The sequence below is a fragment of the Chiloscyllium punctatum genome, chromosome 29 (assembly GCF_047496795.1).
Source record: "Chiloscyllium punctatum isolate Juve2018m chromosome 29, sChiPun1.3, whole genome shotgun sequence".
Taxonomy (NCBI): Eukaryota; Metazoa; Chordata; class Chondrichthyes; order Orectolobiformes; family Hemiscylliidae; genus Chiloscyllium; species Chiloscyllium punctatum.
The window spans coordinates 8,560,335-8,582,445 of NC_092767.1; the positions used below are offsets into that span (position 1 = coordinate 8,560,335).

At 41.7% G+C, this 22,111-nt stretch overlaps 1 protein-coding gene across 2 annotated transcripts; it reads right to left on the reverse strand.

Annotated features, from left to right (window-relative positions):
• Positions 1-262: 262 nt before the first annotated feature.
• On the reverse strand, positions 263-20,384 carry LOC140454406 (NACHT, LRR and PYD domains-containing protein 3-like). Of its 2 annotated transcripts, XM_072549100.1 has the most exons (9): positions 20,144-20,384; positions 19,743-19,827; positions 18,475-18,644; positions 14,555-14,726; positions 14,390-14,455; positions 10,723-12,469; positions 6,830-6,916; positions 5,213-5,380; positions 263-586 (listed from the first exon to the last, which is right to left on the reverse strand). In XM_072549100.1, the coding sequence occupies exons 2-9, from the start codon at positions 19,804-19,806 to the stop codon at positions 499-501; spliced, it is 2,562 nt and encodes an 853-aa protein (XP_072405201.1). In that variant the 5' UTR covers positions 19,807-19,827; positions 20,144-20,384; the 3' UTR covers positions 263-498. The 2 variants fall into 2 exon arrangements, with proteins under 2 accessions (XP_072405201.1, XP_072405202.1); XM_072549101.1 differs by lacking the exon at positions 263-586 and having other exon boundaries at positions 5,316-5,380; positions 6,826-6,916.
• Positions 20,385-22,111: the final 1,727 nt, after the last annotated feature.

The window sequence follows — 22,111 nt, forward strand, 5'->3', positions numbered from 1 at the left end:
GTATAGAGAGGCAGTTTTCTTTACACTGAGGATGGTGAGTGTCTGAAATGGGCTGCCAGAGGTGGTGGAAGTGAGTGCAATTTCATCGTTTAAGAAACATTTAGACAGGTGTATGGATGGGTTAGATACGGGGGGTACATGGACCAAACACAGGCAAAAGGGACTAGTTTAACGGTGAAAAGTGGACAGCATAGCCACGCTGGCCGAAAGGCCTGTTTCTATGATGGCGATCTCTCGGACTCTTTTATAAAACCTTCACAGTCACAGCTCCATCTCCCTGTGCTCGACGGTGAATATCACCCACACATCGACACTCACCAACTGCGACTGAAAGTTTCTACTGAATACTCCACATCGTTCCCATTCTATTTCAGAATTCCAGGAATTGTTTTTCTTGAGCCAATGTAATATCTCATGTGTTTCACTTGATGGAGGTGAGAGAAATACACCTCTCAGTAATATCAAGTCCAAATAGTTAGCAATTTCTTGATCCTTTGATCACACAAATACTCGGACACCAGCCCTGCATTCTCTCAGTGATCGGAGCTGCTTCTTTCCATCTGAACTGAAATGATTCCTCCATAATCTAAGAAAGAAATTAATGATTAATAACCAACCAATTAATAAAGTTCAAATGACAGAATCATTCATAATTTTCCAATTGAAACACACATTTTGAAATCAATCTTTGAGCAGCTACACAGTAACAAATGGGTGTAAGTGGTGGGGGAGAGAGAATCTAATGAGCTGCTGCACACACAGACAGTGCTGTAAGAAACTAAGGTGTTGATATTTGGGGAATGATGTAAATTGAGGATGTAGTTGGACTGGGGGAAATCACATTGGACTTGTAATGCAGTGACCTAGAGTACAAATACCAGCAACTGTCTGAATTTTATCTCAAATAATTAATCCATCTGGAATTGAAAGTTAGTTTCATAGTCACCATTGTCAAACCTAATCAGTGATTGCTGTAAATACACATCTGCTTCACTCATGTCCATCACCAAAGGGAATCTGGGAATCTTACCTGGTCTGGCCCAGAGGTATTTTCAGAAGACATTAAATAGTTCTGACTGATATATAATGTGTGGTTAAACATGTATGTTTCAGATATGAATATGGAATGAAAATGGGATGGATATCTGGTTTCAACTTCGGCACTAAAAAGTTTACAACACACATAATTAACACGGTAATGACTCCTTCCTAACGACTGGTATCAAGACAGATATGGGCAAGGATTTTTATTTTGCTGATTTTTCATCAATTCACACTGAAATGTCGATTGCACTTTGAACACCACCTCAAAGACGTGCTTCAAATGGCAAATGGCAAAGACTGGGGAGCATCAGATTCTCAGTAGCAACACAAGGGACCAAATTCGTTAATTCGTGAGGACATTGTCAACCAGACTAGACCTGAAACTCACGCAAAGGGAACCAATAAGAAATAACAACTTGTTTCAACTTAATGAGATGGGAATCGCAGAGGCCATGGGGCTCAGCAGGAGAAAGAGCATCCACCATAGGGTGGTAGTGAGAAGTGACTGAGGAAAATTCTGGGAGTTGAATCACTAGAACAGGGAAGGAGATTGCTGACTGTTCAGTGTCAAAGAACAGCTGGATTAACCCCTGGAAAGGGAGGGTAAACAGCAGTGTTTGTGATTCAGGCGGGAACTAACAATCAACAACTTTAAGGCAGAGCAAAGAGTGTCTTTAAGCAAGGTGACGGTCCTCCAGGAGCAGTTGATGTTTGTCTCGGTGTGCGTCCCGGGGAACAGAATGAAGAGCACAGTCTTGCGTCATGGAGCTACTCAGGACGAACCTTGACAAAGGCCACTGCATCTTTCTCCAGACTTCCTTTGCAAAGACAAATTCCAGAAGGAGATGTGTGACAGTCTCTCTCCCTCCCACAACCCCTTAGAGAGTAGCATGCTGAGGCGAAGAGAGAGAGAGAGAGAGAGACAGACAGACAGAGGCAGAGAGAGAGAGAAAGACAGAAAAAGAGAAAAAAAAGAGAAGAGGATTCAACGACAGGAGCAGGGCTGTCGAGTTGCCTACATGCAGTGCCTTGGTGAGACCACACCTGAAGTCATGTGTATAGTTTTTGTCCCTTATCTAAGGAAGGACATTCATGCATAGAAGGAATACAACAAAGGTTTCCCAGACTGATTCATGGGATAGCAGGACTGATGAATGAAGAGCGACTGGATCAGTTAGGACTATTTCCACTGTAGGTTAGAATAATATGGGGCACCTTTTAGAAACCGACAAAATTCTAACAGGAAAGGTCAGGGTAAACACAGGAAAGATGTTCCAGAAGGTCCAGAACAAAGGGTCAATGTCTAAGGATCTGGGGTAGGCTATTTCGAGCTGAGATGAGGATAAATTTCTTCACTCAGGTTGAGGTGAGTCTGTGATATTCACTGTCAGAGAGAATGTTTGTTGGCTAAAACACTGAATGGTTGGAAAGAAAAAGTTAAATATTGTTCTCAAAAAGAACAGAAATTTCTGGTGAAACTCAGCAGGTTTACAGATAGAGAAACAGAGTCAGCTGTGAAGAAGGATCACTGGACTCGAAACATTAACTTTACTTTCTCTCCACAGATGCTGTCAGGCTTGTTGAGTTTCTTCAGCAATTTTGGCTTTTGTTTCAGGTTTCTACTATCTGTATTTCTTTGCTTTAGTATGTCATGTTGTGGCTGTGCAGGCCATTGCTTTGGCCACTTTTGAAATGCTGCATGCAGCTCTGGGCTTCTTGCTATAGGTAGGATGTTGTGAAAATTGAAATGGTTCAGAAAGGATTTACAAGGATGTTGCTGGGGTTGGAGGGTTTGATCTAGAGGGAGAGGCTGAATAGGCTGGGGTTGTTACCCTTGAAGCATGGGAGGCTGAGGGGTGACCTTATTGAGGTTTATAAAACAATGAGGAGCATGGGTGGGGCAAATAGACAAGATGTTTTCCCCAGGGTTGGGGGAGACCAAAACTAGGGGGCATAGGGTTAAGTTGAGGGGCAAGATTTAAAAGGGTCCTAAGGGGCAACTTTTTCACACAGTGGGATGGTATGAGATTGGAATGAGCTGCCAGAGGAAGTAGTGGAGGCTGGTACAATTACAGCATATAAAAGGCATCTGGATGGGTTTATGAATGCGAAGGGTTGAGGGGGATTAGGGCCAAATGCTGTCAAATAGAGTCTGTGATGATGCTGCTCCTTTAACAAGGTTCTTTTGCACTTGGTTTTCTTCCCCCCAGAGAGATCGTAAAAGACACAGGTTCCAAAAGGTTTGGGTTTCAAAGGGTTTTCGGGCCAGTTTGATTATAGCTACAGATACTGCCTCCAGCAAAAAGTTTTATTTTTAAAAGAATTTGTGCAATGAAAGGGGAATGGTCACTTCCCCCAGCTCAGCTTTTCTCTGGTTTGATTTGGTTTTTGGACATCTGGCTATTCACTGAAAGCAGACAGGGAGTGTTTTGAGGCTGCTGATCCAAGAAACAGTTACGTGAAAGAAGCAGGTTCATGCTGATCCTCTCTGTCTGACATCTCTCTCCTGTAAGACCCGGTGTTTGATGCTACCTTTTGCGCCACAAGGTGTTTATGGGGATTGTTGCAAGTATAGGGAACAACAGGTAAAGTCTGTTTGGTTTTTGGATAGGTGAGGCTATTCTGCATTCAGTTCTCTTTGCTTCTATTTCATTGGGTAATCTTGTAAATAAATTTGGTTTTGTTTAAAACGAAGTGGATTGACCAATGGCACCTCTCCTGGAATATCCACTTTACACTTTCTTAAAACAACGAGCAAAGTTAGGGTCTAGGCTACTTTCTTGAAATGTTTTGAGGGGGTCTGGCTTGGTCCATAACAAGTCAGAGACATGTACAGCACAGAAACAGATCTTTCGGTCCAACTCGTCCATGCTGACCAGATATCCAAACCTAATCCAAAAATCATTCAACACCAGGTTATAGTCCAACAGGTTTAATTGGAAGCATTAGCTTTTGGAGCACTGCTCCTTCATCAGGTGGTTGTCCGGAGCAGCGCTCCGAAAGCTAGTGCTCCCAATTAAACCTGTTGGACTATAACCTGGTGTTGAGTGATTTTTAACTTTGTATACCCCAGTCCAACACTGGCAGCTCCACATCCTAACCTAATCTACTTCCATTTGCCAGCGCTTGTCCCATTTCCTTCCTATTCTTGTGTCCACCTAGATGCCTTTTAAACATCATAATTGTACCAGCCTCCACCATTTCTCTGGTTGCTCATTCCATACAAGCACCACCCTCTGCATGAAGAGGTTGCCCCTTAGGTCCCTTTTCAATGTTTCCCCTCTCACCCTAAACCTCTAGTTCTGGACTCCCCCATCCCAGAGAAAGACCTTGTCTATTTACCCTAACCATGGGACTCATTATTTTATAAACCTCTATAAGGTCACCCCTCAACCTCCGACGATCCAGAGAAAACAGAGTTTATTCAGCCTCTCCGTACAGCTCAAAGCCTCCAACACTGACAATAACTTTGTAAATCTTTTCTGAACCCTTCCAAGTTTCACAACATCCTTCCTCTCGGAGAGACACCAGAATTGCGCAGAATATTCCAAAAGTGGCCTAACCAATGTCATGTACAGCTTCAACATGACCTCCCAACTCCTATACTCAGTCCTCTGACCAATAAAGGAAAGCATACCAAATGCTTTCTTCACTATCCTATCTACCTGTGACTCCACTTACAAGGAACTATGAACCTGCACTTAAAGGTCTCTTTGTTCAGCACAGTCCCCAGGACCTTCCCATTAAGTGTATAAGTCATGCCCTGATTTGCCTTTCCAAACTGTATCACCTCACATTTATCTAAATTAAACTCCATCTGAACTAGATTAATTTGGGGTATCTGTTCAACATGGACAGTTAGACAAAAAAGCCTGTTTCTGTGCTGAACATCTCTATAACGCCAGGCAGATAAAGTTCTTCAGGGTTAAAGGGGTCAAGGATATCAAGGAGAAAACAGGAATAGGGTTTAAAGTTGGATAATCATTCATGGTATATATAATGATAGATCAGGGTCTATGGGCTGAATGGCCTGCTGCTGTTCTGATTTTCTATGTTCAGGTGAATTAATATGTTAAGCACCCCTGAAGAACTTGCTGTGGACATGACTTAAGGAAATTATTGTTTACAATACAATGGAAATGTTTAATGTTTTAATATATGCACTCACTGAATCAGCTCCAAATTCTTGCAGTTGATGATGAAGTTTCTCATTTTCGGAATGCAATCATCTGTGAATTTATTTCCATCCAGGTATAGCATTGACAATGATTCGCTCTGACTAAATGCCATCCTCAGGTCTTCAATGCAAGCTAATGTCAGATTGTTATCCTGCAAACTAAAGATTGATAATTACAAATCAGTTTTCAATACAGCTTGAAAAGATAAAAGAAATTCCACTGAGAAGGAAGAGCAATAATTGGATCAGCATAACAAAGTGAGAAAGCTTTTGAACCATCAGCCTCCTTTTCATTTTATTTGACTCAGTAATGACAAACTAATAATCAATTAACTTTAATGCTTTTAGTCTTTAACACTATTATTCCTTAATTGAAAGGCATTACTCTTAATTTTGAAAAGAATCAAACAGGGTACAGTGCAGGAGGAGGTGATTCGAGGCTCCGAATGAGCAATTCACTTCCTGCCACTCTGTATCCCGTGTCCCTGTGCACTGGGCCTTTCCATATCAAAGTTTAATTCCTTTTTGAACACTTCAGTTGAACCAGCCTCTGCCATGATGTCAGTCAGGCACAACATTCCAACCTTAACCAGTCACTGTGCAGAAAAGATGATCTCACATTGTTCTTGCTTCTTTTGGCAATTTCTTGAATTTTTGTGCTGATATACTTGATCATTTCATGGCAGTGAACAGTTTATTGCTACCGACTCTTTTCACTGAAATTATCATTTTTAATACTTCATTCAAATTACATCACAGCTTCCTTTCCTTCATGGAGACAGATCCAATGTTTGCAATCTATCTTCAGACCTTATGTTCATGATCCATGAAATCCTTTTCATGAGTCATTTCTTCCTTTCTCCGATGTCCTGCATCTCTCCTCAAGCATTGTAACAACGTGGGATGTAAACACATCAGCTTAGGCCAAATTGTATTAATTGAAGAAAAAAAATTAACTTTTTTACTTTCGTCTCTGAATCTTAACAACTCTTTTTGTTGAGAATCTGAAAATTGTGCTTGTCTAGTTGGAAGTGTGGTTTGAACTGGCTCCTGAATGATGGCTTAACTGTAACTTTAAAATAATGCTCTTTCCTCGATCTTTTAGCTAACGACCCTGTCCCATCATTCAGCATTTTAAACATCTCCATTGGTTACCATGTGACCATAATTTCCACAAAAAGATTCTGATTCAATTTCTCCCTAATATCTTCCTGTTGAAATTTGATTGAAGTCTAACATATACTTGTGCAGAACAGAACAGAATACTCCAGGTGCAGTCTAGCAAGATCGAAGAATGTGGTGCTGGAAAAGCATAGTCGGTCAGGCAGCATCTGAGAAGCAGGAAAATTGACATTTCGAACATAAACCCTTCATCAAGAGTCCTAATGAAGGGTTTATGTTCAAAACATCGATTCTTCTGCTCTTCGGATGCTGCCGGACTGGCTGTGCTTTTCCAGCACCACACTCTTGACTCTAATCTCCAGCATCTGCAGTCCTCACCTTCCCCTATATATTCAACAGTGGTCATGCCAAAGATACAGCAAATTCCCGACTTGCCACAAATCATTGCACATAAAATTTGGGGTTAATGTTGGGAAGATTACCTACTCCAATCGCTTTGTTTTGCATTCCGAATGCACCAAAGATGCAGACAAAATGTTGACTCCTGTATCTCCAATGTTATTGTCATTCAGCCTAACAGACAAGAAGGAAAAAACAATCTCTCTGATTAACATAGCATAAACTTCACCTTACAGAAACTCCATCCAATTGATTCTCATTGACACACTGAGGCATGGGCAGATAGAACAGTGTTGTGCAGTATTAGAAAACAGATTGAAATCTTGCATAACTATTCTGACTGAATTAGTTGGTGACTAGTGAACACATATTTCAAACAATACGGCTGTAGCAGACATTGGTTAGGCCCCTGTTGGAATATTGTGTGCAATTCTGGTCTCCATCCGATTGGAAAGGTGTTCTGAACTTGAAAGGGTTCAGAAAAGATTTACAAAGATGTTGCCAGGGCTGGAGGATTTGAGCTATAGGGAGAGGCTGAACAGGCTGGGGCTGTTTTCCCTGGAGCATCGGAGGCTGTGGGGTGACCTTATAGAGGTTTACAAAAGTATGAGGGGCATGGATAGGCTAAGTAGACAAAGTCTTTTCCCTGGGGTTGAGTATTCCAGAACTAGAGGGCATAGGTTTAGGGTGAGAGGGGAAAGATATAAAAGAGACCTAAGGGGCAACCTTTTCACGCAGAGGGTGGTATGTGTATGGAATGAGCTGCCAGAGGATGTGGTGGAGGCTGGTACAATTGCAACATTTAAGAGGCATTTGGATGGGTATATGAATCGGAAGGGTTTGGAGGGATATGGGCCAGGGCTGGCAAGTGGGACTAGGTTGGGTTGGGATATCTGATCGGCGTGGACAGGTTGGACTGAAGGGTCTGTTTCCGTGCTGTACATCTCTATGATTCTAAAAGATATTTCGATAAATACATGAGAAGGAAAGGTTTGGAGGGATATGGGCCTGGAGCAGGCAGGTGGGACTAGTTTAGTTTGGGATTACGTTCAGCATGGACTGGAAAGGGTCTGTTTCCATGTTATTTGACTCTGACAAGTTGAACGCAAGACAGAAAATTGATTGTCTTACCTCCAATTTTTTTAAACATTTGTGCAATTATATTCCATTGAACTCATCCATATGTAATCCAGCAAAGAGTAAAAGCAATGGTTAATTGTGAGGCATTATTGCCCTGCTTGGATAACACAACAAAGAAAAAGACTTATAGACATCAATCAATCAATAAATTCCTGCATCTCTATTGTATTTAACAATACACAAGCCATGTTTTCAGTTCCAAGCAGAATGGATAATAGTTCATCCCAACAGTCATGTAAAATATGTGGTGATGAGCTGCCCAATCTCCCTCCTGCTGAGGTGAATGGTGAATTTTGTGCTACCACAAAGGGCAGATCATGCCTCCTGTAAATCACAGACTGTTGAACCTCTATTTCAAACCCACCCTGACCCTCACCCGTAACAGTTTCAGATACATGAATGGCAGCCTTGCTGTGTTAGCAACGTATTCTACATTGAACTAGGTACAGCATTCACTTACTATTTATCTAGTGAATGGTTGGGTCAAATACAATACCAGATTAGCTTTGGTTTGTAAAAGTAAACTGCAAAGGATGATATTCATCTCTGCAATGGCACACAATTGGTAACAGAGATTGGGTTCAACAGTTTGATTTGCCACCTGATCTCCATTGCTATTCTCTGTCAGTGAACTGTGTTCAGACACACACCAGGTCTGTTCATTTAATTGAGGGCCTCTTAGGATTAGTGTTCAAACATTCGCCAACTTTTCATTTAATTTATTATTTCATCAATTTTGATTTGTAGCAGTGAACTGCAATGAGCTGGAAATGATCTTTGGATTGTGGACAGCAACTTGTGTTTCAACAAAACAAACAAGCTGCTGTTTGTTCGCGAGGTGGGGCCTCACAGTTAATGACAGGTTAGCTCTTGATCAATAGGATCCTGTAGATGTTTCAGCACGGTGGGAGAGCAGCACATTGAACCAGATAAGAAATGTTTGGGCATTGATCAGGCCAGTACCTGGGAATTGTTGTGAACAAGCCTGGGATAGAATATAAAATCAAAAGAACTGCGGATACTGGACATAAGAAACAAAAACAAAAATTGAGGGAAAAGCGCAGCAGGTCTGGCAGCATCTGTGGATAGATATATTTTGGTCCAATGAGCTTTCCTCAGAACAGCAATTTCCATTTGTTTCTGGGAGAGAACGACATGGTCAAACATAGACATAGATCACGGTTTAAGTTGGTTTTGGGACTGTGCTTTTGAGAGAATGAACCTAGCTATTGATGTTACAGCATGAAGATTTAAATGCTCCCTGCCTAACCTTGTACTTTATTTCAGAATTTCAGTCCTCAGAGTGAATTCAAAGGTGGCACAGATCGATATCTTCAGAAAATTAACAAAGAAACCATCAAATATACATTGAGAATAAGATATGAAAACCACTTAATCTGGCCAGTTTTGTTACTTTATTTTAATTATCCCTTCACTGTGTTTATTTGTCTGTCTGTCTGTCTTTTGTGTGAATTGCCCTGGAAACAAGGCTATTGGTTTCAAACTTTGTTGTTTAATTTTGCTCTGCTAAAGTTCCTATATTGGTAATAAATTGCTTTTTTCTGTTTCAGTTATTAACCCACCGTCTAGGTTTCATTATCAACAGAGTCTGCGATTGGTTATAAAGTCTGGTTAGGAATTGTTCAGGTTAAAATCTTTGAAGGTTTTAATTTTACTCTGTTGTGAACACAGAGGTACGATGATTTGGCTCGGTTCTTTGTTTCCTTGTCATAGCACTAGTTAAAGACTTTGCCAGACTCCTTGTGGCTTTTGAATGTCTCACAGTGTAAGACCAACTAAGTTAGCCTGGTGCTTTTTTTTCTATTATAGTTTTCACTCAGTATCAAGGTCAATGCAGTAGTAGCATTAAAAATAAATAAAAAGCATGGAAAACTCCTTGACTCTCAGAAAAAAAACGAATAGTAATTGTGATTCAGCTACGATAGTGACAAATGGCTCAACAATTAGCACTGTTTCCTCACAGCACCAGGGATCTGGGTTTGATTCCACCCCTGGGTGACTGTCAGTGTGGAGTTTGCACATTCGCCCAGTGTCTGCGGGGATTGCCTCTGGGTACTCTGGTTTCCTCCCACAGTCATCTATATGCAGGCTAGATGGACTGATCGTGCTAAATTGCCCATAGTTTCCAGGGATGTGCAGACTAGATGGGTTATAGAGTCATAGAGATGTACAACAAGGAAACAGACCCTTTGGTCCAACTCATCCATACTGACCAGATATTCTTAATTAATCTAATCAAATTTGCCAGCATTTGGCTCATATCCCTCTAAATGATTCCTATTCATATACCCATCCAGATGCCTTTTAAATGTTGTAATTGCACCAGCCTCCACCACTTCCCCTGGCAGCTCATTCCATACCCACACCATCCTGCGTGAAGAAGTTGCCCCTTCAGTACCTTTTAAATCTTTCCCCTCTCACTCCCAGATTCCAAGGAAAAGACCTTGCCTATTTACCCTTAACATGTTCCTCATGACTTTATAAACTCTATATATAAGGTCACCCTCAGCCTTCAATGCTCCAGGGAAAACAGTCCCAGTCCATTCAGCCTCTCCCTTAGGTCAAACGCTCCAACCCTGGCAACATCCTTCTAAATCTTTTCTATAGCCTTTCATGTCCCTTGGGAAATGCAGGGATAGGGGAGGGGTCTGGATGGGATGCACTTCAGAGGGTTGAAGCAGACTAGATGGTCCAAATGACCGTTTTCTGCTCTGTAGAGATTCTATGATCCTATGAAATTCATATCAGTTGGAATTTATAAGAGAAAATCAATGGGTCATTGCTGACATGTTATCTAATTTCATCCGGATCAAACATACCTTAGAACTTTGCACTTGTGGATTGCAGGGGCCAATCGTTTGATCCCCTCCTCCTGAATATAACATTTCTCCAAATTCAACTCCATCACTGATTCACAAAGTTGTACAACATGAGACATTATAAAACAGTCCATTGGGTTCAATCTCAGTGCATTCTTTGGATTGGAGTCCCCAAAGTTCAAACGTTCCACAGATCCAATGGTCTTCTGAACTAAAGCTCTATTCTGAGACTCCGACAAATAATGGAATGTGTTCAGCAGTTTCCTCTTTCCAGTGACTCTGTCCAGGTTTTTGATTTCTGCCTGAACATTGGCCTGCAGCCAGTCTATCACCTGACAGGTCGTGTGATGAGACAGCGGACCCAGGAACGGTTCCAGATTTCGGGATGAAGTGGGTGTTGAAAGACCAACTAAAAATCGAATAAAAATCTCAAACCGACCATCATCCTTCTTAAAAGCACAGTGAAGCATTTCCACCACATTCTGATGCTTTGGACTCAAATACTGAGCCAGGGCGGCCAAGAATTCCTGGATGGTAAGGTGGAGAAATGTGTACACAATGTTTTTAGCTGTGTCATCCCTTTCCAAGATCTCCATCATGAATCCTGAAATGAATTTGCTGGACTCCAGCTGATGCTGAATGAAGTGATTCTCATTAAAAACAATTCTCCTTTTCGAAACTCCCTGGTAAGCCAATTCCCCGAGTCGCTGTAAAACCATCCGCTGGTCCTCAACATCTCGCTTGTGGTTGTCCAAGAGGTTGGAAAGGTAGATGGAGAAAAGTTGAGTGATGGTTTTGGGAAGAGGTTGCTTGCACTTCAGCTGTGTAAAGAGCGGGCCTAAGGTTGAGCAAATGATCCAGCAATATGAAGGGTTGTAGCACATGGTGTACAGGATCTCATTCTCCTCGACGTGTTTGAAGACATTGGTAGCGAGTTGCTCACTGCCAAAAAACTTTCTGAAAAACTCTTTTCTTTCATCAGCAAGAAAGCCCAGGATCTCAGCCCAAAGGTTGACATTGGCCTTTTCCAATGAGTTAAGGGCAGTCGGCCGGCTGGTAACCAGCACAGAACAACCTCTGAGCAGCTGTTGCTGTACCAGGGAGTGCACCATTTCAAAAACTTCACATCTGCAGTCAGGCGCAACACAGTGATTCGCAGAGACATCACCAGCCACGTGGCCAGTGAAATCAATCTGGTGTTTGTACTCATCTAATCCATCAAAAACCAAGAGAAGATATTCAGGTTTCATCCAGATATCTTCAATTATCTTTGCTAAATAAGGGTACTGATCCAATACCATTTCAGTCAGAGAAATGGCTCTGTTGATGGCATTAAGATTTCGAAATGTGAAATGTAGAACAAATTGGAACTGAGGATAGATGTTTCCTGCTGCCCATTCATGGACCATCCTCTGCACCATTGTTGTCTTACCAATGCCAGCCACTCCGCTAACCACCGTGGTGCCAGACAGGCTGGAGTGACCAAAACTGCTCCTGAATAATTGATCAATCCGGATTTTTTCAAGTTCGCTGGTGACGTACTTCCGCTGCCATTCTTCATGTTCTCTGCCTCTGGAAAGGAGCTCATGTTCCACTAGTCTCCGTTCACGCAGAGTGGAAATAATGATAAGCTCTGTATATCGATCAGTGAGGGAAATGGTCGTTATTTTGCTGTCTCCTTTGATGGTGTGTTTGAACACATGCTCGGTTTGATGGAGGAGGTGTTGCTTGTGTTGATCTTGCATACCTTTCATGACAATGATCAAAATTATGTTGGCATTGTTCTTATTTGTTAATTAACTACATTAAAACAATTAACGAGAAGCAAGGAGTTTGAGTTGGGTAGCAATACAAAATATGGGAGTCAAATCCAAATTTTACTCCGCCGTGCTAGAAATTAATCTTGCCGAATAAATACTGAATGATAGTAGATTTTACATTATAACAGACAAGCCCCTCCACTCTATCGTCATCTCCATCTCCATTTGAGGAGAATTTAACATTGGAACATCTGAGAAGCCAAATATTATCACATTGTTCACTTATTATTATTTACTGCATTCATTTTTGTTTTGTCTGTTGTCCCTAGTGGAGATAGTATCAGAGTGTTTCTAAGATTGATGTCTGCTTCAATCTCAGACAATTTATACCTAATGTAAACATATTCAGCCCACTGGCTGAATAGGGACTGTGCATAACTCTCACTTTTTCAATGCTTACTGTTGGGAACAGGATGAAAACCAGTGATACAATTAAATGTGCTATGTGAACCATAATTATAAAATAACACTGTTGATGTATAAGGATCACATTGGGATCTTCCACCAATTTTATCAACTCATTGTCCATTTCAGTGCGAAAGCTGAAGCCTCTCATTGTACAGTCTAAGATTGTATGTGAATGGACTCCCTATCTATTCTGAATCTTCGTGTGAATGTACCTATACCCAGCTTGACCCCATATTTGATTTCATGTTTCAACAAGTCCGAGACATAGATGAAGCAAATCTTATCTCGATATGAGCCTAAATATGTTTCCAAGTCAACTAATTGCCAGGCCAGACAATTGAGTACAGTCTTTGACACAGCCACCTGACGTCAGTAAGATTTCAGCAAATATGGGCTCTTCACAAATCCAATGTTTCAGTACTGTGTGTAGAAATGTGTTTCTGGGATATGTGACTTATTGAAAAACAATTCCTTATCTAGTCCTGGTTGATCAATTCGGTCAAGCTAATATCATTGTAGCCCTATTTGTGCCTTCATTCAATGCCCAAACAACATGTGTGCAATCTGATACATGTTGAACTCTACTACATATGCAGTTGGTAGAAATATGACACTTGGATGTTTAAAGATTCTGTTTCTATACGTGACCCATATCCTCACCTTCTTTAGGTCAATGTGTGTTTCAAGTCATTGCCCAGGGTGGAGCCGACATATGAATCAAGACCTTCTTCAACCAGTACATACATATCAGTTCACTCTGTCCACACTGTGGGACCATACTCTAACTTCTGTATTCACCAGATCTGACTTCATCAGTAACTAGTCTAGAACCAAATGTGATCCTATAAATGACATCATCTTTACTCAGTCTGTCATGTATTTGATTCAAGCTTTAACTGGGTCTGGAGCTCTATGTGACTCCAGCCCAATATAGACTTTGTAGACTCTGAGACTCTGGTGATATTGAGGTTTACATTTGCATAAAGGCACCCTAAGGCCGAGTATTGACAGTAAAAGCAAGACTTCTTTTCAGATCCTGATGTGACTGAAGGGAAAAGAAATAATGGCCTGACAAAGTACCAGGGAAGATTTTGAAACCAACTGACTTGCAAAGCTGATTGTGACCTTGTGGTTCAGCATCTAAAACTGGAAAGTTGGGCTCAGTCTGCTCCAGAGCAGCTGGGAAAATCAAAATTAGCATTCAGCAATTTCCAACAAAGCTCAATATCACACATGTGGCATTGAATTTGTCCATGCCCAAGTTCCAGTTCATTTGCTTCGTGTTGTAACTTTGATTGCATTTTATAGAAACAGTTAATGGTAATAATTTGGAGGGTTTGTTTCCTTTCAGTGATGAAATGTGAGACACAAATAAAATGTTAGAACTTAATTAATGCAGTACATTTTTATGATTAACGATTACTTTTATTTTGACTTACCTTTGAGGTGATCTGATAGCTCTCCTTCCATCTCTCCGATGCGTGCATTATAAAGCAAGTCAAAACCTGGGAAAGATGTTTCATTTCATTAGTAGTGTGTGGCAGCCTCACCCATTAAAGAGGCAACCATGTTTGATTGCTAGAAATAATTGGACCGTACAATACCTCTGCTCTGAATTTCTTTCAGAATGAGTTTCAGTTTTGGCTTTGATTCTTGCATTTTCACCAATGTTTCCCAAAATATTCGTTCTCTGCAGCCATTGGTTTTGGTCACTGTGCTCAGAAGATGTTTTGCTGCTTCCTTTCTCTGTTGATGCTCTGACAGATTACGGATATACTGGAATAAAAGAGAAGAACAGGTAAAATAGAAAGGGAAACGGGAAAAGGGAAACAATAGATGAAGGAACGGAATGGAAGAATGAATTGATGGAGGAAATGAGGGAAAAAGATGGGAAAGAAAGAAACAAAGGAAGAACAATGGAATAAACCAGAAAAGGAAGAAATAGAAAGGAAAACAATGAAAGAGAGAAAATGATAAACAGCAGTGTCGGAATTGTGAAAAGCTGTTACATTAATGATGTTCCATTGGTGAAGAATATTAATCTCAGCACACTGATGAGACCTTCCCTCCCCTTGTGAAGAAGTACTATGAGGGAGACATTAGTAGTAGGCAAAAACAAGGGCTGCAGATGCTGGAAACCAGATTCTAGATTAGAGTGGTGCTGGAAAAGCACAGCATTTCAGGCAGCATCCGAGAAGCAGGAAAATCGATGTTTTGGGCAAAAGCCCTTCATCAGGAATAGAGGAATCTATTGGATATGACATGAAACTTGCAGTTAACAAGTTATGTGATAAACAAAACCGGACTCTACAATATTGGAAGTGGAAGTTTTGGGGTTTGGGTTTGAATCCATAACACTTGAACTATGATGCGAACATGAGATCCATGTTGTCACTTTAATAGCTAGAACCACAACACCTTCATTGAATTCCTACATTAAAAGTGGACTAGTTTCACTGCTATATCCAAAGAAACAAAAAGGAAATCCAAAACAATAAATTAGAAATTTTGTAGGAAACATTGAAAAGTTTGTAATTACCAGGATTTTATTGCCGTAAGAATTGAAAGGATATCAACGGTCATTATGGTATTTGGGACAATTTGGGTAACTAGTTCTGATAACATCATGAAACTCCAATAATTGAAGTCATAAATATCCTTCAGCTCACCAACAGACACAATATTAACATCACTGCAACTGCATGAAGTTTTGCCTTTTCAACATGTGTGCTTACAAAGAACGAAGAACAAAGAGAATTTACAGTCCAGGAACAGGCCCTTCGGCCCTCCAAGCCTAAGCCGATCCAAATGTACTGTCTAAACCTGTCGCCCAATTCCTAAGCATCTGTATCCCTCTGCTCCCCACCTACTCATGCATCTGCCCAGACACATCTTAAATAAATCTACTGTGCCTGCCTCTACCACCTCTGCTGGCAACGCGCTCCAGACACCCATCACCCTCTGTGTGAAGTACTTGCCGTGTGTATCCCCCTTAACTCTTCCATCTCTCACCTTGAAAGCATGACCTCTTGTTATTGAATCCTTCACCCTGGGTAAAAGCTTACCTCTATCCACCCTGTCTATATCCTTTATGATTTTGTAAACCTCAATCAGGATCCCCCTCAATCTCCTTTTTTCTAATGAAAATAAACCTAACCTACTCAACCTCCCTTCATAGCTAACACCTTCCAGACCAGACAATACCCTCGTAAACCTAAACTGCAACCTCTCCAAAGCGTCCACATCCTTTTGGTAATGTGGCGACCAGAACTGTACACAGTATTCTAAATGTGGCCGAACCAATGTCTTGTACAATTTTAACATGACTTGCCAGCTGTTATATTCAATACCCCGTCCAATGAAGGCAAGCATACTGTATGTCTTCTTGACCAGTCTATCCACCTGTGCAGCAACCTTCAGGGTACAATGGACCTGCACTCCTAGATCTCTCTGCTCATCAACTTTTCCCAAGGCTCTTCCATTCATTGTATAATTCACTCTTGAATTAGTCTCGCCTAAATGCATCACCACACATTTGTCTGGATTGAAAACCATCTGCCACTTTTCCGCCCAACTCTCCAGTCTATCTATACCCTCCTGTATTCTCTGACAGTCCCTTATGCTTTCTGCTACTCCACCAATCTTCGTGTCATCTGCAAACTTGCTGATCATACCAACCTTCCAGATCATTTATGTATATCACAATCAACAGTGGCCCCAACACTGACCCCTGTGGACCACCTTTCTCCATTTCAAGAAACTCCCTTCAACTACTACTCTCTGTCTCCTGTTGCTCAACCAGTTCTTTATCCACCTAGCTAGAACACCCTGCACACCATGTGACTTCACTTTCTCCATTAGTAAGGCATTTGATAAGGTTCCCCATAGTAGACTAAAGTCCATGCATACGACATCAACAGCCCTTCCTTCATCTATCAACTTGGTCACTTCCTCAAAGAACTCTAATAAGTTGGTAAGGCATGATCTCCCCCGCACAAAACCATGTTGTCTATCACTGATAAGCCCATTGTTTTCCAAATATAAATAGATCCTATCCCTCAGTACCTTCTCCAGCAACTTTCCCACCACCGATGCCAGGCTCACTGGTCTGTAGTTACCCGCAATATCCCTACTACCCTTCTTGTAAAGGGGGACAACATGAGCAACCTTCCAGTCCTCCGGCACCTCACCTGTATTTAAGGATGAGCTGAAAATGTGTTGCTGGAAAAGCGCAGCAGGTCAGGCAGCATACAAGAAACACAAGAATTGACGTTTCGGTCATAAGCCCTTCTTCAGGGTTACTCTTCGGAGGGTCGGTATGGACTTGTTGGGCTGAAGGGCCTGTTTCCACACTGTAAGGAATCTAATCTACCAAGTCAAAAAAACTTCACAAGGGGTTGTAATTCCTCACTTTTGATGATCTGGACAGGACACTTCTTCAAGAGTCCCTCAACATTACCTGCCTCAGTGACATGAGTGGCACCTTACTGGTACTTGAACTTGAACTTCATAAGGTGACCTGTTTAAAACTTGACAACACATTTCTTATTTTTTTTAGATTCCCTACAGTGTGGAAACAGGCCCTTCGAAGAGTAACCTACCCGGACCCATTTCCCTCTGACGAACGCACCTAACCTATGGGCAATTTAACATGGCCAACTCACCTGACCTGCACATCTTTGGACTGTGGGAGGAAACCGGAGCACCCGGAGGAAACCGACGCAGACACGGGGAGAAACGTGCAAACTCCCAGGCAGTTGCCTGAGGCTGGAATTGAACCTGGGACCTTGGTGCTGTGAGGCAGCAATGCTAACCACTAAACCACCGTGCCGCCCATGACAATGTTTCACTTATTTCTAGGTCGAGCCAAACTTAGCTCTCTCAGTTCTGAATGACACAATGACCATAGTGTTCGGGCTTAAACCAAAAGCTGCATACAACATAAACTGAAGAATTCCATCATAATCGATTTGGAAACGGAACTCAATGGGTATTCCAGTGTCTCCCTTAAAACCGCTGACCCCAATCCCTCCCCACCATGGTATTTTTATTTGTGCTCTCTGCTAGAATCTTGTTGCTTGCAGAGCACACACAAGCTATTCTTCCCAGTGAAATATTCATCATGGCATTTCTTCCATCTCGCTAAAACTGATTTGTTATCCTGACATTCTCTGTCATGTGGTTTTCATCATCACATGATTTCATCCACGAACCACTAAGCCATGGGGTCCCACCTCACTAATTTCCATTTTGCTCTCAGTTCATTATCGGTCCTTCAAGTAAACAACTTTTCATTATTTTTTTTTCTTTTGAAAAAAATATTGTTTCAGTATTTTCTATTTTCTGGTGCATTTTTATTTTTGTACCCCTGACCCTTACTTTTACTGTTTTTCATATCATTAATGAAATGCACAACCTTGTTACTTTTCCTTAAACTTCCAAAGGTTCCTTCAAATACATGCCCACTTCAATCATTTTACTGATTAATAATAGAATAATGGAAAAAATCTATAATATAACTTACAGCGTAATTTCCATTGCTCAATGAATCAGTTGCTGTTAATGTCAGGGCAATGCTCTCCACCAAGTCTAATATTGCATCCTCCAATCTCTCACAGTAGAATCGGGTAATCAGGTTTAACTCCCTGTCGCTGTAACTATTCAGCAATTGACTAATTCCTTTTCCATCACCGTCTGTCAGAAGAAAGTGAACAAAACATGCAATTAAAAAATCTGATGTAAAAAGCTAAAGAAATATCACACCAAAAACCTTCTACTTTCAACCATTGATACAAAATATTAATTTGCAATAAATAATTGTGCGATTTTACTTGCAGACTCTTCCTGTCTTTATGTAGCAATTTCACAAGGATTAATGGTCTCTTTCTCCTCCTACATGACAGAGTCAAAAACTTAAATTGTTTCAGTTCTCATTAGTTATTTCTAATCACTCTGCCCATAGATATTACACATTTAGGGTAGCAGGCTGAACTTGAACACACTTAAGAATTCTAACCCTGCACCATAGGAGCCCTTCATTGCTGTGTTTTATTAGTCTATATTTCTACCCAGAAGTGTTATCACACAAAAATGAGTTCTTTCCCACTGCAACTTCTTTTTTTTGTATAATGAGCAGCCACCACCAGTAAAAACTCATGTATATCCAATTGATGATTTACAAGCGCAGCCTTTTTTGGGCAATGCAATACCAAATATAAACGTGGCAGCGGACGTAGTAGGAAGAGAGGGAAGGGATAAAGTCGAAATGGAGTTGGACGGGAAATAAAGCACTGTATGCCTCTGTGGTGTTCCATCCCTCTAAAGGCATTGAGATGGACATTCTGCGCCCCATCTCCAAGGACACCCGGGCTTGAATGGAACCACAGAAGGACAGATAGTTACCTCCCTCCACAGTCACACTGCCAAGACCTGTTTACAACCAGCCTGGCCATCCAATTGATGTTATGAGCTGGTTCAGTAAACTGAATTGTGTTTCCATGTAGCAGGATCGTGAGCCTAGATGATCTCTCCTGCTGCCACAGATCATGTATGAGGGGATAAAACAACTGTTTTTGTTCATAGGTGGTCTGCCCAGTGGCCAAGCACCAAATACCATTCATCTGCAAGTTGTGCTCAGGCTATGCAGTCTCCTGAGATGCCTGCCATGCTGTTTCCCATTCTGATAGCAACAGTTACTTCTCAGCCTTTCCTGAAATTGTAACATTCTATCCTGGAGGGTCTGATACTCATCAGGGAATATTGCCAGTAACACAACTGATCTTTGAACTTTACCTTTTCCATTTCTTCCTTTCATTGAAGTACATTGTATTTGTCCCACATTTACTCCATCCGTCATAATTTTGCATTTGTTCACAAGCTAAACAAAAGAATATGTACCATTGTTGTTAGACTGATCAAAATGCTGGCGGAATTTTGTTGCTGCTGCTATTCAACAAATGGAAGCAAACTACATTCTAATAACAGCAAATAGATCGTGTTGATATCAAAACACTAAAAATATTTAACTGTATTGATTAAGATGAAGAGTCATCTAGACTCGAAACGTTAGCTTGTTCTCCCTCTGTGAATGCTATCTGACCCGCTGTGATCTCCAGCATTTGTTGTTTTCAGTTCCGATTCCAGCATCTGCAGTCATTTGTTCCAGCACCTTGATTAAGATCTCAGAGTGTTACCTTCTGGTTATATGATTGTCGTAGAGATCGACAGCACAGAAGAAGGTGATTCCGATTTATCCCCTTTTTCACACCTCTCTCAGTGACAGGTTGAGCTGATTAATATTTAACTGACACTGTCAACACCCAGCACAGTCAAGGCTTCCTGTGACCCGGCATGAAACGGTCTCACTCAGTGGGAGCTTCCACATCAATCCCGAAGGAGCGGGCTCGGGTTTGAGGACACACCTTGAGGGGCTGAGGCAGCGGAAGGAGCTTCCGGGGCCAGACCTGGAGGGGAGTGACGTCACAATGCCAAAGTAACGTTTTGGACAGAAGGGCTGCTGATTGGGCAGTAACGGTCAGATGACTCACTCTGTTCTTACCTGAAATCTCCATTCACCTTGCCCTCCCCATCAGGTTTAAGGGCAATGGGAGTCAGGCTGGTGGGGGAGCAGTACAGTCCTGGGATTAAGAGTGGGACCGAGACTGCTATTTCTAGAATTAATTGCATATTTATTGTTCTTTAATGAGATTCTAACTCTAGGGCTATCTAGTTTACTGTAAGTTAATTTTAACAGGCATTAATTTTCAATGAAATAGTTGTTAGAAGATTAAAATGGCAGTACACTGGGTAGTTTGCTTATCATGTTGAATGTGGGAAATACGAGACAGTTCAAACAGTCATGCCAACCAAACCTGTGGGAACTGTCCAGTTGGAGCTTCTGTCAGATTACATGGGTCAGTTTGGGGACACACTTCGGGGCATTCAGGAAAGTGGGTGGTGGGCGTCATAGACAGGAGTTTTATATCGTGGTCACTACCAAGGTTCAGGCAGGTAGCTGGAAGGGACAGGCAGTTGGAGACTGGGACACCCTTGTGGCTAAACCATCTCCAACAAGTATACCGTTCTGGATGTTGATAGGAGAGGAGTGGAGTGGTGGGTAGGGCCCGATCAGGGGATAACAACAGCAGCTGCCAGAACAGTGCTACCACAGCTGGCACTGTTGTTCAACAGGTAGGATCAAATTACAGAAAACCAGTACTAATAGGGGTCTCCATAGGCATTTCTATGGCTGCAAAAGGGACCAGGAAGGTGCATGGTCTCCCTTGTTCCAGGGTCAAGGGTGTCTGTGAGTGGGCATAGAACATTGTCAAAAGGAACAATGAGTTGAAGCTGTACAGGACGTTGGATTGTTTCAGAGAATATCTCTGGGACACTTTTGGAATATTGTGTGCAATTCTGGTCTCCCTCCTGTAGGAAGGATTTGTGAAACTTGAAACATTTCAGAAAAGATTTGCAGAAATGTTGCTAGGGTTGGAGGATTTGAGCTATGGGGAGAGGCTGAACAGGCTGGGGCTGTTTTCACTGGAGTGTTGGAGGCTGAGGGGTGATCTTATAGAAGTTTATAAAACCATGAAGGGGCATGGATGGGATCAATCGACAAAGTATTTTCCCTGGGGTGGGGGAGTCCAGAACTAGAGGGCATAGGTTTAGGGTGAGAGGGAAAAGATAAAAAAAGGGACCGAAGGGGCAGTGTTTTCACACAGGGTGGTGCTTGCATGTAATGAGCTACCAGAGGAAGTGGTGGAGTCTGGTACAACTACAGCATTTAAAATGCATCTGGAATGGGTACATGAATAAAAAGGGTTCAGAAGGATATGGACCAAGGTGCTGGCAAGTGGGACTAGATTAGGTTAGGAAATCTGGTTGACATAGATGAGTTGGACCAAAGGGTCTGTTTCCATGCTGTACATCTCTATGACTCTGAGTAGCCAAAGAGTGTGGTACAGGTTGGTATGAATAACATAGGCAACCCCTCTGGGGTTCACATCTCGGGATTAGTCCATGTGCCAGTGAGGCGAGGAATAGGAAGACAGTGCAGTGAAAAACATTGCTAAAAGGCTGTCGGATGGAGGGCTTCCAATATGTGGATCGTTGGAATGTCTTCCAGGGCAATTGGGACCTCAACAAGAAGGAAGGATTTA